The sequence below is a fragment of the Peromyscus maniculatus genome, chromosome 1 (genome assembly GCF_049852395.1).
Source record: "Peromyscus maniculatus bairdii isolate BWxNUB_F1_BW_parent chromosome 1, HU_Pman_BW_mat_3.1, whole genome shotgun sequence".
Classification (NCBI taxonomy): domain Eukaryota; kingdom Metazoa; phylum Chordata; class Mammalia; order Rodentia; family Cricetidae; genus Peromyscus; species Peromyscus maniculatus.
Window position 1 is genome coordinate 96,138,017 of NC_134852.1, and position 16,067 is coordinate 96,154,083.

The following is a 16,067-nucleotide window of genomic DNA, read 5'->3' on the forward strand; positions in this document are numbered from 1 at the left end:
TCCTTTTCCTCTCTCTTCCAAGCCTATGTACATTTTTACACACATTGTAAAGCATTTAAAGTCTTGTTCCATCTGATTCTGTCTTATTGCGAACTTATTGCTTTAAACTGTAGCCTTCTAAGCCTGAAACGGCTCTGTGGCTGCTGGCTCCGCCCCCTTCAATTTCCCAACTTGGTGGTGGTACGTTTTCCACCAGCTCTGGGAGCCATCAAGTCTCAGAAACAGTGGGTCTACACTTTTATCCAAGCAGCGTGTAGCCCAGAAACCTCTTTTTTTTTTTTTTGTACTAGCAAAGGCTAAATCCACCACGCAGCTTAATGTTCCATTTCCAGAGGCCTCATTCCCGCCATACTTCAGGTCAAGCGCACACGCCAGGAACCCGCCAGTAACTCAAACCGGCAGCTGCTGCTCACTTGAGAGAGACAATTAAGAAGCTGTTTTTAGTTCCGTTTTAGAATCTTTTTTCTCAGGTTTTAGGTACAAACTCTTGCCAACACGTTGGGTGCCATTTGTTGCTAGAGTTTTCTGCCTTGCCCACAGTCAGGACAAATCTTTGTCACCCGCCAGTCCCACAGCCGCTCAGACCCAACCAAGTAAACACAGAGACTTATATTGCTTACAAACTGTATGGCCGTGGCAGGCTTCTTGCTAACTGTGCTTATAGCTTAAATTAGTCCATACAGAACATCCCACAGCAGATCCTCCTGCCTCTGCCTCCCGGGTGCTGGAATTAAAGGCATGTGTCACCACCACCCAGGCACAAATAATATTTCAATACCTTTATGTATCATCTTGATTTTAAGAAATAGGAAAGGACTCATACAAGAGAAAGCCCCAATTTTTGGAAACAATTTGTTGAAGACATTACGTACTAAAGTTGCCTTCAGTTATAAAAAAAATTCTTGCTTCATCTTTTTTTTTTAAATTCAAAGCCTTGAAGAAAGTAAATAATTTAAATTTTTGCTTATGTCTGATGTTGGAGATCACTGCATTGTGATTTGTATTTTGAAATTTTTGAGCTATCCATTGAAGTATGTAGTGTGGCAAATCCTTTTACTGAATTTTATTTTCAGGTTCTCCTATTCCTTCTGTTTTATGTTCCTCTCATATTGTGCTTTTATTTGGTGACAGTTATTTTTCATCTATAATATATAGAATGAGATGCCCATCAAATAAGTGGTCCATTGTTTATGTAAATATTAGGAGTACTTTTCAAGCTACAGTGTCTTGAAAAGGTGGTATGTTGTTGTTACTGGTTTTGTTTTTCATATTTTCACAAATTGACTTGAGATGATCTTATTTGTATTACAGTCATCTTGGATGCTAGTAATTAGTCAGGACTAAAATAGATGTATCTGCCTCTTTAGTACTTGGATAGAAGATGTCCTCCTGACTCTAAGAAAGACACAGTGATCGCCCAATGACAGAGAAATGGATGAGATCTACATGAGCAAACTGGACAAGAGGAGAGGTAATAAAGGGCAAGGGTCGGGGGAAGAGAACTTAGTGGAGCTGGAGATCCCAGCTGGATCAAGAATGAGAGGGGAACAAAGAAGGAGATATCATGATAAATGAAGACCCCATTGGAATAGGAAGAAGCAAAGTGCTATAGAGGTCCCCAGAAATCCACAAAGATATCTCCGCAATCGACTATTGGCAATGGTCGAGAGAAAGCCCGAACTGACCTACTGTGGTGATTGGATGGCCAAACACCCTAACTGTCATGATAGAACTCTCATCCAGTGACTGATGGAAGCAGATGCAGAGATCTATGGTCAAGCCCCAGGTGGAGCTCCAGGAGTCCCATCAGTGAGAGAGAAGAGGGATTTATATTAACAAGAGATATTGAGACCATGATTGGAAAAAGCACAGGGACAAATAGCCAAACTGATGGAAACACATGAACTATGAACCAATAGCTGAGGAGCCTCCATGGAACTGGATCAGGCCCTCTGGATAAGTGAGACAGTTGATTATCTTGAACTATTTAGGAGGCCCCCAGACAATAGGACCAGGACCTGTCCTTAGTGAATGAGCTGGAACCTAGGGCCTATGCTAGGACACTTTGCTCAGCCTAGGTGAAGGGAGGAGGGCACTGGACCTGCCTCAACTGAATCTACCAGGCTGAGCTGAATCCCCAGGGGAGTCCTTGCCTTGGAGGAGGTGGGAATGGGGGGTGTATTGGGGGGTTGGAGTGGGTGGGAGGAGGGAGGCCAGAGGAATCTATGGCTTGTATGTAAAATTAAATTAATTATAAAATTAAAAAAGAAAATGTCCTCCTAATGTTTTCTATTCACTCCACACATTTTAATGATGTAAATGTTAAAATAATTACTAGAAGAGGGTATCAGAATCATTAAGTACCTCACATCTGTATCTAAAACAGAATTTTAATCTGTCTAGTAGAAATGTAATAAAGTAATAAAGTTGGATACACACACACACACACACACACACACACACACACACACACACACGAAAAGAGTTGAGGATTCAGATGTGAGCTCATGCTCCTAAAGCTCTCTGATTTTGACAAAGAGGTCAATAACACACAATAGAGAAAAATAGTATCCATCATTATTTGAATGTTTTTGATTGTAATTATCCATTATTTGAAAAGTCATAGGAAAGTGGAAATCTTAAAGCCTTTACATGTATGTATTCAATTAACCTGGTTTCAATAACTACAGACCCCTCTTTCTTTCATATACCTTTTTGTTTATGTACTACATATCTAGAGAATATCAGTGGGCCATCAGGAGTCCAGTTGAAGGTGCATATTCAAATGAGTTTGTGTCTATGTTCACAGAAGTTCTCTGCTGTTAATGTTATTCATTTGAAGGCATATAGTTTCCACAAGGTATATTGTGTGTTAATGAATAAATGTGTTAACATTTTTTTTAAAGATTTTTTGTTTCAGGAGATTTTTTTGTTTTCTTTTTTCTTTTTTTTTTCCTTCCAGAGCTGAGGACCGAACCCAGGGTCTTATGCTTGCTAGGCAAGCACTCTACCACTGAGCTAAATCCCCAAGCCCATGTGTTAACATTTTTGCTCTATAATGGAAAGAAAGAGATTATTTATAAAAATGTAATGATATGTTCATTGAGGGACTTTTGTCATCACAAAAAGTAGCTTACTATCACCAATGTATTCCTTACTTTTGTTTGGCCATGTGATTACTACAAAAATCTTTGTTTTGCCATACTCTATGAGGCAAGTCAAACCTTTTACATCAGGAAAAGACATTGTTAACTGCAGAAGACACTCTTGAAAACCACAAAATAAGTCTTCCACCACATAATTACCATTGGCCAAATTCATTCCAGGGGGGACAGGTCCATGGACCATTACAAGGAACAAAAATAGCACTCATGTAATGTAGATTTATGTTAAAACTTACATCAAGTTGATTATCTCTGTGTCCTTATTACTAAGTTGGTAGTAATGTGATGATTCTCTCTAGAGTTCTTATTATCCTGCTTCCCTAAGGGGACAGTGGAAATAATATAAATTATGGACTAACCCCTAGTGTGAGTCCTAAGAACAAGTGTTGATTTCATTTTTATATACTGATGTAATTTGTTGCTGGATCATCTTTGTCTTGACAAAACTATTTATTGGTAACATTTTAATTTAAATATTTTTTATTTAATTTAATTTGAATGCAATATTTTATTGCTATTGATACATATGCTAATCAAATACAGTCTTAAAAGTGCCATGATTTAAGATACATATGTTCTATTTTTGCTAAATTTTATCTCTTTATATTTCCCTATGTGGCAGAAATTTGATTATTCTAAAAAGAGTATAGTAATTTTAGAATTCACTATATGCAAAGTTGTATGTCAGAAATGGTAAAAAAAATCTGAATTATAGGTAATTTTCAATAGAAATGTAATGCTTTCGATACAGAAAGCTGCTTTTATTAATTCTCACCTGTATGTTTAAAATTCCCAATTATATCAAATAACCATAAAATATACTTAGAGAGATTAAATTTAATAAAGCTTCCCTAAATCTAGAAACTATTGATCCCTATGTAAGATTCTAGAACCTGTTTCTGAGAACTATGTTGTTGATAAAGTCTTTTTTACCTACATCACAAATTGTTAAGAATAAATTATGTTTACATTAGGATCAAAGGTTGATAAATATCTGAAGCCTTTACATGTGCACAAATGCAAGGACCATTAGTTTCACAGAATACATTAAAATCATAATGTACAAAATTAAGAAAAATGCGTTGCCAGTTTTTATTATGTATATATTGATTACATAATCTTAAGAATGGGGTAGATTTCTTAATCAGAATGTTCTAAAATATATTTATTTATTTCTTTTTTTTTTTTTTTTTGTTTTTCGAGACAGGGTTTCTCTGTGTAGCTTTGTGCCTTTCCTGGATCTCACTCTGTAGACCAGGCTGGTCTCAAACTCACAAAGATCCGCCTGCCTCTGCCTCCCAAGTGTTGGGATTAAAGGCGTGCACCACTACCGCCAGGTCTAAAATATATTTCTTGTAGTTCTTGTTTTAAAAAGCCAAATTTCTGTGAGGAAAAAGTGAGTTATTACATAAGTAAACATTTGTGCTTACGATGTGGCTACTGCAATAAAAGTGTCCTATTTTATTTTTATCTCTTCTGCATAGGATGAAATTTGAGAGTTCCATCGGGTTTTGAAAATACCATAGCTGATATGATTTGAAAATACTCATAGTTGATATGATTCACTTTTGTTTCTGTCACTGTCATTGTTATTCACCAGGAACACCCTTCATCAACTTCATAATGACATGCACGTATTTTGTAATTACTGTAATCATTTGCTTTGTTATGTTTCCAAATTTGAAAAGACTGGCAATATAAATTTATTTTTTTTCTGAAATATGTTCCAAATCTGTTGTTGCTTGAGGAATGAAAAGAAACAAACCATAGTCCTCTCTCTTTTCCTTTTATTTTGAAACAGGGCCTTGCTTTGTACTTCAGGGTGGCCTCAAATTCACAATTTTCCAGGCTTAGTCTTCTAAATGTAGGGATGTATTATATGGAGGGGAAGATTAAAGACCTTTATACATTTTGGGGATAAAAATCATTATGTATTATTTATATTATTTTTCTGTGCATTTTAACTTACTGAAGAAAGTATTCACTGTTTTTACCAGGCAAAATAGGTAGGAGTAGGATTATGAAATGTAAATTTTCATTTTATTTTCTAATCAGTTTGTGGTAGAATTGTCTAATCTGTGATGTTATAGAAAAATGTTTTCAAAAACCACAAATCAAACAAAATACTAATTTTCAGGTTTTGACTAACTTCTTCTAAATGGTCTGCTTAACATTCTTATTATTCATAAATTAATGAAAATGATATTGTTCATATCTTAAAGATATGGTGTTAAAGTTATAGAAGCATTTCTACATTTATTTCTTCCAAGTAGAGGATATGAATCATTTATACATTCCTCACTCCATTGTTGATGTAGTTGCCTACAAATCTGGTAATTCCTAGCATTAAAGTTTTATCTACCAATGAACATATAAGTGTATATAATATGATGTTTATATAATAGGATATATGAAGTAAGTAGTTGTGTAATGGACTAGTTCTACCTTAATTAAGACTGAAGTAGTATGTAGTATCATATACATTAAAACAATCCTTGACAGAATGAATCAAATGTTTAAGGTAATGTGAAAAATAGATCAATATTTAATGAATTGTGAAATAGAAAAAAAACCTGAAGAATTCTCTATGATTAGTAAAGAGATGATTTTTCAAGGTCTCTTTAGTTACTCATGAATTTCCTCTAGAGATGGAATGGGGATTTTGTATATTCAGAAATAGTATGGAATCAAAGAAGTTTTAGAACTTCTAAAAGGTAAATCCACATAACAACAGACACCAAGGAAATTCAGAGAATCATAAGGACATACTTTACAAATCATAAGGACATACTTTACTTCACCAAATTTGAAAAAGCTAAAAGAAATGAATAATTTTCTTGATAGGTACCACTTACCAAAGTTAGATTAGATAAGCAATTTAAATGTACCCATAACTCCCAGTGAATTAGAAGTAGTCATTAAAAATCTTCCAACCCTTATTCCCCCACTCCCCAAAGCCCAGGACTAGATGGTTTATAGCACAGAATTCTACCAGAATTTCAAAGAATAGTTAATGTAAACATCAATTGTCCTCAAAATTTTCCACAAAATAGAAACAGAAGGAACATTGACAAATTCATTTTGTGAGGCCACAGTAATTGTGATACTCAAAGCACTCAACAAAGTAAGAGAATTACAGATTAATTTCCCTTATGAACATAGATGCAAAAATACTCAGTAAAATACTTGCAAAGTGAATCTGAAAACACATGTAAAAGATCATCCACCACGATCAGATAATAATAATTAAGATAGAGTTAAGACAATTTTTTTTCAACCATACTCTGCTGTTTTTCCATTTTCATAGCACCAGGATCCCTGATTTATCACTCTAATCTTCGTTCTTTGCTTCCACTTCCCTTAGAAACATTGTGCACAGAAAAGATGGATGTCTACAATCTTACCACAGTGACTCAATTCATCCTCATAGGGCTCTCTGACCTCCCTGAGGTGCGTTACCCTCTCTTCGCGGCCTTTGTCATCATCTATCAGATCACTTTGCTGGGAAACGGGGCCATCCTCTTGGCCATAGTGACTGAGAGAAAGCTTCAAACTCCCATGTATTACCTGTTGGCAAATCTGTCCCTGCTAGACATATTCTGTCCATCAGCTACTGTCCCCAAGATGCTCAAGAATCTCTTGACTGAGGATCACAGCATTTCCTTTGTTGGGTGTGCTTTGCAGCTCTACTTCCTGGTGGCCCTAGCTGGGACTGAAGTTTTCTTGCTGGCTGTGATGGCTTATGACCGGTATGTGGCCATATGTTTCCCTCTGCGTTACTCTCTCATCATGACCAAGGTTCGCTGTGTGCAGCTGCTTTTTGGGACCTGGGCAGCTGGGTTTCTCAACTCCTTTCTCCACACAATGTCCACCTTTAGCCTGTCTTTCTGCAAGTCCAACCGAGTTTACCAGTACTACTGTGATATCCCACCTGTGATGGCTCTGTCATGCTCATCCACCTATGTGGCAGAAATGCTTGTTTTAGTGGTAGGAGGTATTTTTGGTGTTGGTGCTTTTCTGATTACTTTCATCTCCTACATATACATTGTCTCCACCATCCTCAAGATCCAGTCAGTGGATGGGAAGCGCAAAGCTTTCTCCACATGTGCTTCCCATCTTCTTGTAGTCTTCTTGTTTTATGGCACAACAATATTTACCTATATCCGCCCCTCCTCCAGTCAACACTCTCCTGCTAGAGACAGACTCATATCTATGCTGTATGGTGTCATTACCCCGATGTTAAACCCTATTATTTACAGCCTGAGAAACACAGAAGTCAAAGGAGCACTCAGAAAAGTTTTACATCTTAGGATATGTTCACAGAAAGCATGATGTAAGAAATTCTCACACTCTCCTCAGAATGAATATATAGCTATAGGTAGTAAAATAATAAAACAATGTATGTAAAGAAAGAAATTTAATACAAAAATGTATTTCAATTCACATATTACTGTCCACACCTGTATACATTTTAAATTTGTAATTGAAAAATAAAAATCTTTGAGACTAAATAGAGTTGGTAGTTTATCTGAAGTAACTATATCTATTTCTGTCTTATCTGTATCAATATCTGTATCCACATACATGCCTACAATTATACTTACATATATCTATATTTTGTTTCTTTTTGTTTCTAATCTATGCTTATCCATGTAGTTACAGATCTTCATTATTTTCTACTTTGTATGTTATTTTTAAAGATTTTTATTTATGAGCATGAGAGCCTTGTCTGCTTGTACATAAGCATATCATATGCATGCTTAGTGTTCACATTGTCTCTAAGAGGGTGTTGGATCTCCTGGAACTGAAGTTATAGATAATAGTAAGTCACCATGTGGATGTCAGAGACAAACTGTAGTCCTCTGTAAGAGCAGCAAGTGCTTTTAACTTCTGAAATATTCCTTCCACTGTTAATTTTATTTATTTTTCAATTTAAATATTGGTTTATTTTTGGGCATGTGGGTGTTTTGTCTACATATATATCTGTTCATCATATGTATTCAGTGACTGTGGAGGCCAGAGGAGGGCATTATATCCCCAAGAACAGGTGTTTAAGATGGTTGTAGGTCATCATGTGGGTGGTGGGAATTGAGCATGGGTCTTCTGGAAGAGCCACCAGTGTTCTTAATCTCTGAGCCATCTCTCAAAATCTCCTTAAGTTTTTATGGCTCTTTTCAGTTTATTGCATGGAATTACACTAGTTCAAGTTAAAAGCAGACCCCAAATGATTACATTATTCAAGCTGTGAGGTTTTTAAACTCGTGACAAGGGACAGAAGGGAAATTCTACTCATTGCAAGGAAATCCTCACTTAAGCTTCAGAGAGTAACAAGCACTTAAAACCCATGGACCTTCAGCTGGTCGTCCTTAGCCAGTCCAATCTCTGTCAGGAACTGACTTATGTTCTTGCGCTGGTCACCCTGTAGCTGAATTACTTCTCCATATTCTGGATGCTCAATTACAGTACCATTGCAGGTAAATTTCTTCTTAAACACCTTCACTAGTTTCTTTTTATCGTAATCATCAGCGATCCCTTGGACAGTAGTAAGGGTCTTTCTGCCATTTTTCTGTTGAATTCTTATATGGATATAATCCTCAGTGCCAGCAGGAAGCAGGTCATTACCCTTACTTGCATCAGCAAAGGGGTCAAAAGAGTGGAGGTTCTGGATAGCGGACATACGATTCCTTTTCCTCGGTGGAAACGGCCTGCGGAAGGTGGCTGCGGGAGAACGCGGGGAAACGGCCTGCAGAAGGTGGCTGCGGGAGAAGGCAGGTGGGTGGGTGGGGGACACAGAGCGTCGGGAAGGGAGGGGGCTCGAGGGGAAGGCAGCTGAGTCCTCGGCGGCGGCTCAGTGACTGGGGCTTAATTTAATTTTTAAGTGACAAATTATTCTAAACATTTAAGGAGTCAAATTGATTTTATTGTTTATAAACACTGTAATAACTAAACCATGTTAACATATTCCTTCCCTCAAATATCTATCATTTTGTTGTGAGAATTCTTAAAAAATTTCTTTTTCCCCTAGTAAGTAGCGCATTTTTGATAATATTTATTATATTCAACATTCTATTGAAATACCACTCATAGGTGAAAAATCATATTTAATCTGATAAATTGAGCATCTGTGGCTCCAGAAAATGATCAAAGAAGGAGACACCCATGGCTGAAAGCCAGGAACCAGTTTTATTTTATGCATAAGACAAACTCATGGGACACCAGCCCGAACACCAAACCCCAAGTTCAGTTACACAGAGCGTTTTATACCTCGTTTCTCCTGTTGCTTCCTCACAGCACAACCCACACGTGTTTTGTGACATATTTTGAGAGGCTATATTAAGATTGGTTGATAAAGTTTTCTAAACTCTCCCAGAAGAAGAAAAATGTCGTCAAACAGTAGCATTTATCACAAGCTGTTCTTAGTACAGAGTTGGGAGGGGAGGATTTTGGTTTTAGACAAGACTGTGAGAGACTACAACGGAACTGACTAGTCTGTTGTAGATGTCTCCTTTATGTTTTCAGAGCCTTCAACAACAAATTCTCTTTTGTCTCCACACCCCTACCTTCTGTTAATGAACATTCCTCCATCTGTTTCTTTGACTTTGGTTCCTTCAGACTCTGTATACAAGTTACAGCATGCATTATTTATCCTTCTCTGATTAGATTATTTCACTAAGACTAATCATCTTTGTCCATGTTGATTCTGATGACATTTCTCTGGGGCAGAACACATTCACTGGTATGTTTATATTGATGAATTTTTACCATTCATCTATTGGACACCGTTTGAAATCCTCATATGACTTGTGAATTATTTATCACTAAGCACAAAGAAATAGAGCAGAATTTCTTAAATTATTTTAAATAAAAAGTATTTTATTATAATTTTATTATTGTTTGAGAAATTTGTACATGCATACAATGTATTTGGATCAAGTCCATACCTCATTCTCTCTACTACAGTTAATTCTCCATCTACTCCCACCACTATTTTCTCCTATTCTCTCAATTGTATGTATAGTGTGTGTGTGTGTGTGTGTGTGTGTGTGTGTGTGTGTTTTATTTTTCTACCTGATTCCATTCAGTCTTGCCAGTGTATGTATGTTGTAGAGCCATCTGATTGAGCATGGAGAGCTTTTCATGGGCCACGTCCCTGAAGAAAACTGACATTTCCTTCCTTTCTTTTTGTTTTTTCATGACTTGGTTCTTTGGGTAACAGCCCTGGCTATTTTGGAATTGGCTTTGTAGGCCAGACTGGCCTCTGTCTTTGGAGTGCTTGCATTAAAGGTATGGGCCACCATGCCCAGCTTGACTTGGCCTTTCTTGGCAGCCTCCAATTGCTAATATCTCCTCAGCTAAGGGTGGGATTTCATGACTAACCTTTTTCCTTGTTGGGATTTTGTCTGGTTTAATTTTGTGCCTATGTTGTTCATACTTTTACAATCACTGTGAGTTCATATGTGATCCTGTATAGTTATGTCCTAAAAACACTGTTTCATTTGTCATTCACTCACTCTGGCTATTAAAATCTTTCCAGTTTCTTTTCTGCCAGGATCCCTGAGCTTTGGAAGGAGGGGCTACAATGTCTATGCCCCATATTCAAATCTTTTATTATTAGGATGTTGAACAGTTGTAGGTCTCTGTGTGAAGAGCCATCTGCTGCAAAAAAAAATGCAACTTGGAAGTTGAGAGATACACTAATATATTAGTATAGCAATGAGTAATTAGGGGTTATTTTAATACTATGCCTATTTAGTTGGATAATAGCAGTACATTTTCCCCCAGTACCTATGACCTATCGAGCCACAAGAACTTGGCACTAATAATGGTGCCATATGTGGATTATCCCTTGTTAATTTACATGGATTTACCAAGTGCAAGCACAAACCTATTATCTATCTACCTACATCTACCATCTTATTTTGAAAAAATAGTTTTTAGATTTTATTTTATGTGTGTGAGTGTTTTGCCTGCATGTGTGTATGTGTACCATGTGTGTGCCTGGTGCCTATGGAGGTTAGAAGAAGACATTAAACATCCTAGAAGTAGAATTACAGATGGCTGTAAGCTGCCATCATCAGTTCTGGGAACTGAACCCAGGTCCTTTGCAAGAGCAATGATGTGATATTTCATTTGTATGTTAATAAATAAAGTTTACCTGGAGATCAGAGGTCATAGCCAGACATAAGCAAAACCAGGTGGTGGTAGCACACACCCTTAATCTGATCACATGCGGTCAGAGTCTCTGTTCAAGGAACAGCCAAGTGTGGTGACACATGCCTTTAATCCCAGTACCAACCATAGAGACCTGGAGGACTGTATAGACAGGCAATGATGAGGAAGCGATGTGGCTGGGCTTAGAGCCAAAGAGAAGGCAGAATAGCAAGGCAATAAAGGTGCAGGTTAGACAGGATGAAGCTGACTCAGTTCTCTTGGGAAGTTACAGCACCATGGTGAGCTAAGGTTAGTTGGTGGCTATCACTCTGATCTCTACAGCTCTCCTGTATTTGGCTCTGTGTTTATTTAATAAGACTGTTTAGAAATTCGTCTACACAATGAGTGCTCTTAACTGCTAGCCATCATTCCAGTATCTGTCTTTCTACCATCTATCTGTCAATTAGTCATCTATTTGCATAATTTCACTGTGCCACCAGGAGTCAAGTTACATGTTAAATATGTTTATGTTTCCATTCATACTGGATCTAAGCTGTTTAACATTCATGAGGATGGTGTAGCCTTCACAAGCTTCATCATAGGATAACGCTTAAAAATTGTAAAGTTTGAATCCAACAAAGAAAATACTATGAAAATGTAATAGTTTAATTATATTTTGCAGCAATGGTTGGTACGCATTTATTCTTTGATGTTGTCTGGCCACATGATTACTATGAAATACTGTGTTTTACCTTATTCTACAGGGTATGTCCAATTTTTTATATTGGGACCTTTATATGTCATTTATTTAGTTTACATGAAAACAACTTAATTAACTTTGAAAAATAATGAAAGTAATAGTTTGAGAAAGTTTATAAATTTATATTTTATGTCTATCATTGGCTGCATGCCAGGGCCTGAACACATTTGCTAGGTCTTTACAAAAAACTAAAATGTCAGTGTTGTGCCATAGAATTATTCTAAAGCTTACATTAAAATAATTAGCTATGTGATCCCATTATTAGGTTGATAGTGATGTGCATAGTCTCTCTAAAGTTCCTGTTATCATGATTCCCTAAGGACAAAATAGGAAAAATATAAATGATGTACTAACCCCTGACGTAAATCTTACATTCAAATGGGGACTTCACTTTCATCTACTGATGTAATTTGTTGGCTAGGCCATTTGCTTTAATTTGTTCAACTTTTTTACTGGTAATGTGACCCACTTTTAAGGCAAAATTTACCTAAACTAATTTACTAATGTTCTTACAATAAATCAAATACAGTTTTAATTATGCTAAGGTTTAAGGTTTATCTTTTTTGCATGCAAGAATGTGAACATTTGAGAACTTAAGAATTGATATGGCACAGTTTGGTTTTAATCATTAAAAAACTGATTTTAATTAGCAATTGATTCTTTTTCTGTATATAGCAGAAACTTGAAAATTTTCTGAAGAGAAAAGCTTTATATATTGACATTCACCATATTAATGGTAAGAGAGAATGATAGTAAGAAAGTATGAATTTTGGATAATTTCTAAGAGATGGTTCATGCTAGCCATGCATGCCAATTCAATACACATTATACAAAGAACCACACAAAACACATAGATTGCATTTGGTAAAAGCTTTCCAGAACCTCTAATTAAAAACTATTTCTTTGTATATTAGGGGTGTAACATAAACTTTTCCTGAGAAATATATGATGGGTAACATTTCACTCTTCATTTTCTAATTCTTTAAAAATCCTTAATATTTATGTTTGAATTAGAAGGAGAAGATTGTTGAGAAAAATATAAGCACCCTCTCCACATGAACAAGTTCTGTACTATATGTATCAAGCCCATGAGCTTTATTGAATACTTTAAAAAAGCTCAGTGTAAAAGGTAAGGACAATATACTCTCATTTATGATGGGTACATATTAGTCATATAATTTGGGAACAAACAAGGTATGTTTATTAATCAGAATGTTATTAATGAATTTACTGTAGTCCTTGTTTTAAGAAGTAATTTTTTTGCGTGTGAATACAAAAATGATTTATTGTGTAAACTAGAATTTACTCTCTGTAGATGTTGCCCTTGTGATAAAGGTATCATATTTATAAACTTATTGTCATATTTATGTACCTACTGTGCTGTTTGCAGAGATTAATTATACACATTTGTAGACAGAGGTCTAACAGTCCTACAGGATTCTGAGCATTTGAGAAGGAAGTACTGATATGACAGTTTTGTTTTAATCCTTGATATTTGGGCATTCACCATCCTTCAATTGCAGAATGATATACATGTTTTTATTTTTATAATAAATTTCTTTGTTGTATTTTATGAATTGAAGAGATTGTCAGTCAAATTTTATTTTCTCATATTTTCCATATATGCTGTTGCTTCAGAAGAGAAAGATACCACTCCTCTGGGGCTTGCTCTCTCATTTTCCTTTGTTTTGAAGTAGGGTCTTGCTTTGTAGTCTAGGGTGGCCTAAAATTCAAAATTTTCTTGCCTTAGCTCCCTAAATGTAGGAATTAAAGGCACACACCACTATATCCAACACTTTTGACAATCATATTATTACTTATATATATCTCACATAGGAAAAGGTGATGGAAAAACTTTCAAACCATTTGTGAATAAAATCATTGTGTATAATTTGCATTATTTATCTTAAGTACTTAAAAATGACCAAAGAAAATATTTATTGTTTTTATGTGAAAAAATAAATTGGATAGGGAAGTAGATGTTTGTTTTCATCTTCTTTTAAAATTTGATTTTTAATACAAATAAGATAAATATAATACATATACATATACAATATATAGTACATATAAATACAATAAAGTAAAAAAAAAGCATCACATCAAAGTTGGACAAGGCAAAACAACAGAAGGAAAAGAGCTCAAGAGAAGGCATTAAAATCAGAGACCTACTTGTTCACATGCTCAGGAGTCCCATAAAAGCACTAAATTGATAGCTATAATAAATATGCAGAGAACTTGATGCAGACTCCTGCAGGTTTTGGGCTTGCTTCTTCAGTCTTTGTGAGTGCATATGAGCCTCATTTAGAGATCATCGTTCTCCTGGAGTCCTCTATTACCTTTGGTTCTTAGACTCTTTCTGACTCCTCTTCCATAGGATTCCATGAGTTTTGAGGGGAGGGATTTGATGGAGAGATCCCATTTAGAGCACTGTGTTACAAGGTATCTCTTTTTCTTTGCCTAATGTTTGGTTGTGGTTCTCTTTATTTGTTCTCTGCTGCAGGAGGAAGCTTTTCTGATTATGGCTGAATGAGGCTTTGATCTATGAATATAGCAGAATATCATTAGGAGTCATTTTCTTGTTCCTTTTTTTTGAGACCAGTAGTATTTGGTTTTACCTTATGTCTCCGGGATATCTGTTCTCTGGTTATTGGTCATCCAAGCATTTTTGGATATGGGTTCTCTCTCATGGAGTGAGCCTTTAATCAAATGAGACATTGGTTGGTTTTTCTCACAAGTTTTGTGCTACCATTGCTGTGGGAGACCTACGTTCACCTTTTAAAGGGTTCCTATGAGGAGGAGAAAGGAATAAGAAACTTTTAGATAGGAAGAGAGCAGAGAGGAGACAGACAGGAACATAGGATAGCTTCGGGAGGACCTGAATCAAAATCCACCAGCCCCTTCTGTCTCTTCAAAAGGGCTTTTTATAACAATGCCAAGGGGTGAGGCAAAAGACCTCTTCCTTACTAGATGAAAGCATACTGCACAGCCAAGTGCAGACCCTTCTAAACACTTGGTAACCAAGCCCATGGTCCAATCATATACCCTTATGCAGCCCTACTGGGTAAAGCAAGATCAACTTCTCAGACCCTGAGTAAGTTCTCACTAGGAAACCTCTGTGGGTCTCTACACATTGCCTAGCATATTTTGCTGGCAGGAGAGATTGTAGATCAAAGGTTTTGTGGCTCAGTTGGTGTTTATGTTTTTCAGTTGGTAGCCTGCAGAATGTCCTCTTTTACCGAAGACACCAGAAGATGGGGGTGAAGTCTCTAAACAGGCACCAGCTTGACCTCTCCATGTTTAATGCATTGTGTTGGTGTTGTCTTCATCAATGGGGCCTTACTGTCAGTTTGTGGAGAACAGCCTATAATCTTGGCACCTACCTGGGTTGTTTGAGGATTTCCATAGGACCATTTTGGCCAACAACTCCACTGGTTGTAACCTAGTCCAGTTAATGGAAGTTTCATTTGGGGACAAGAGATGACCATCTTGGGACTCTTGTCTCCTCCATTATTTGGAGACTTCATTAGGATCATCTTCATATATGATAGAGCGTTTCCATGGTGCTGTTTTTATGCCCCTCAAGTCTAGCTCTCTTTCCCTGCATTCCTTTGCTCAACCCCATTTTCCCTTCCCCTTCCTACCCGATTCTCCTGTCCCCATTCTCCTTACCCCATTCCACCAATAAAATCTATTCTATTTACCTTTCCCAGGGAGATCCATGTGTTTCCCCCAGTCCCTTCTTCTATATGTAACCTCTCTCGGACTATGGTTTGTGGATTGGTTATCATTTACTTAATGGATAATATCGACACATAAACACATACATGACACATTCATATTTCTGAGTCTGGGTTACCTCATTCTGGATGAGTATTTTTGTTAGTTACATCTATTTGCCTGCAAATTTCATGGCATTATTGTTTCTTAACAACTGACTGTGTAAATGTATCACATTTTTAAAATCCATTCTTCTGTTGAGGGGCATCTAGGTT

At 36.5% G+C, this 16,067-nt stretch overlaps 1 protein-coding gene and 1 pseudogene across 2 annotated transcripts in view; one reads left to right on the forward strand and one right to left on the reverse strand.

The window, feature by feature from the left end:
* Nucleotides 1-16,067, forward strand: part of LOC102914882 (olfactory receptor 5V1-like) — a 93,269-nt gene that overhangs the window by 61,451 nt on the left and 15,751 nt on the right. The window contains exons 2-3 of one of the 2 annotated variants that reach the window (XM_076546511.1): nucleotides 1,368-1,471; nucleotides 6,529-7,748. The exons of the other annotated variant lie outside the window; for it this stretch is intronic. Of the exons in view, the coding sequence (XP_076402626.1) occupies nucleotides 1,432-1,471; nucleotides 6,529-7,496 (1,008 nt within the window). The 5' untranslated portion in view covers nucleotides 1,368-1,431 and the 3' untranslated portion in view covers nucleotides 7,497-7,748. Of the gene's footprint in view, nucleotides 1-1,367; nucleotides 1,472-6,528; nucleotides 7,749-16,067 lie in introns of those variants that run through there. 2 annotated transcript variants of the gene reach the window in all.
* LOC102915200 (eukaryotic translation initiation factor 1 pseudogene) lies at nucleotides 8,359-8,868 on the reverse strand (annotated as a pseudogene).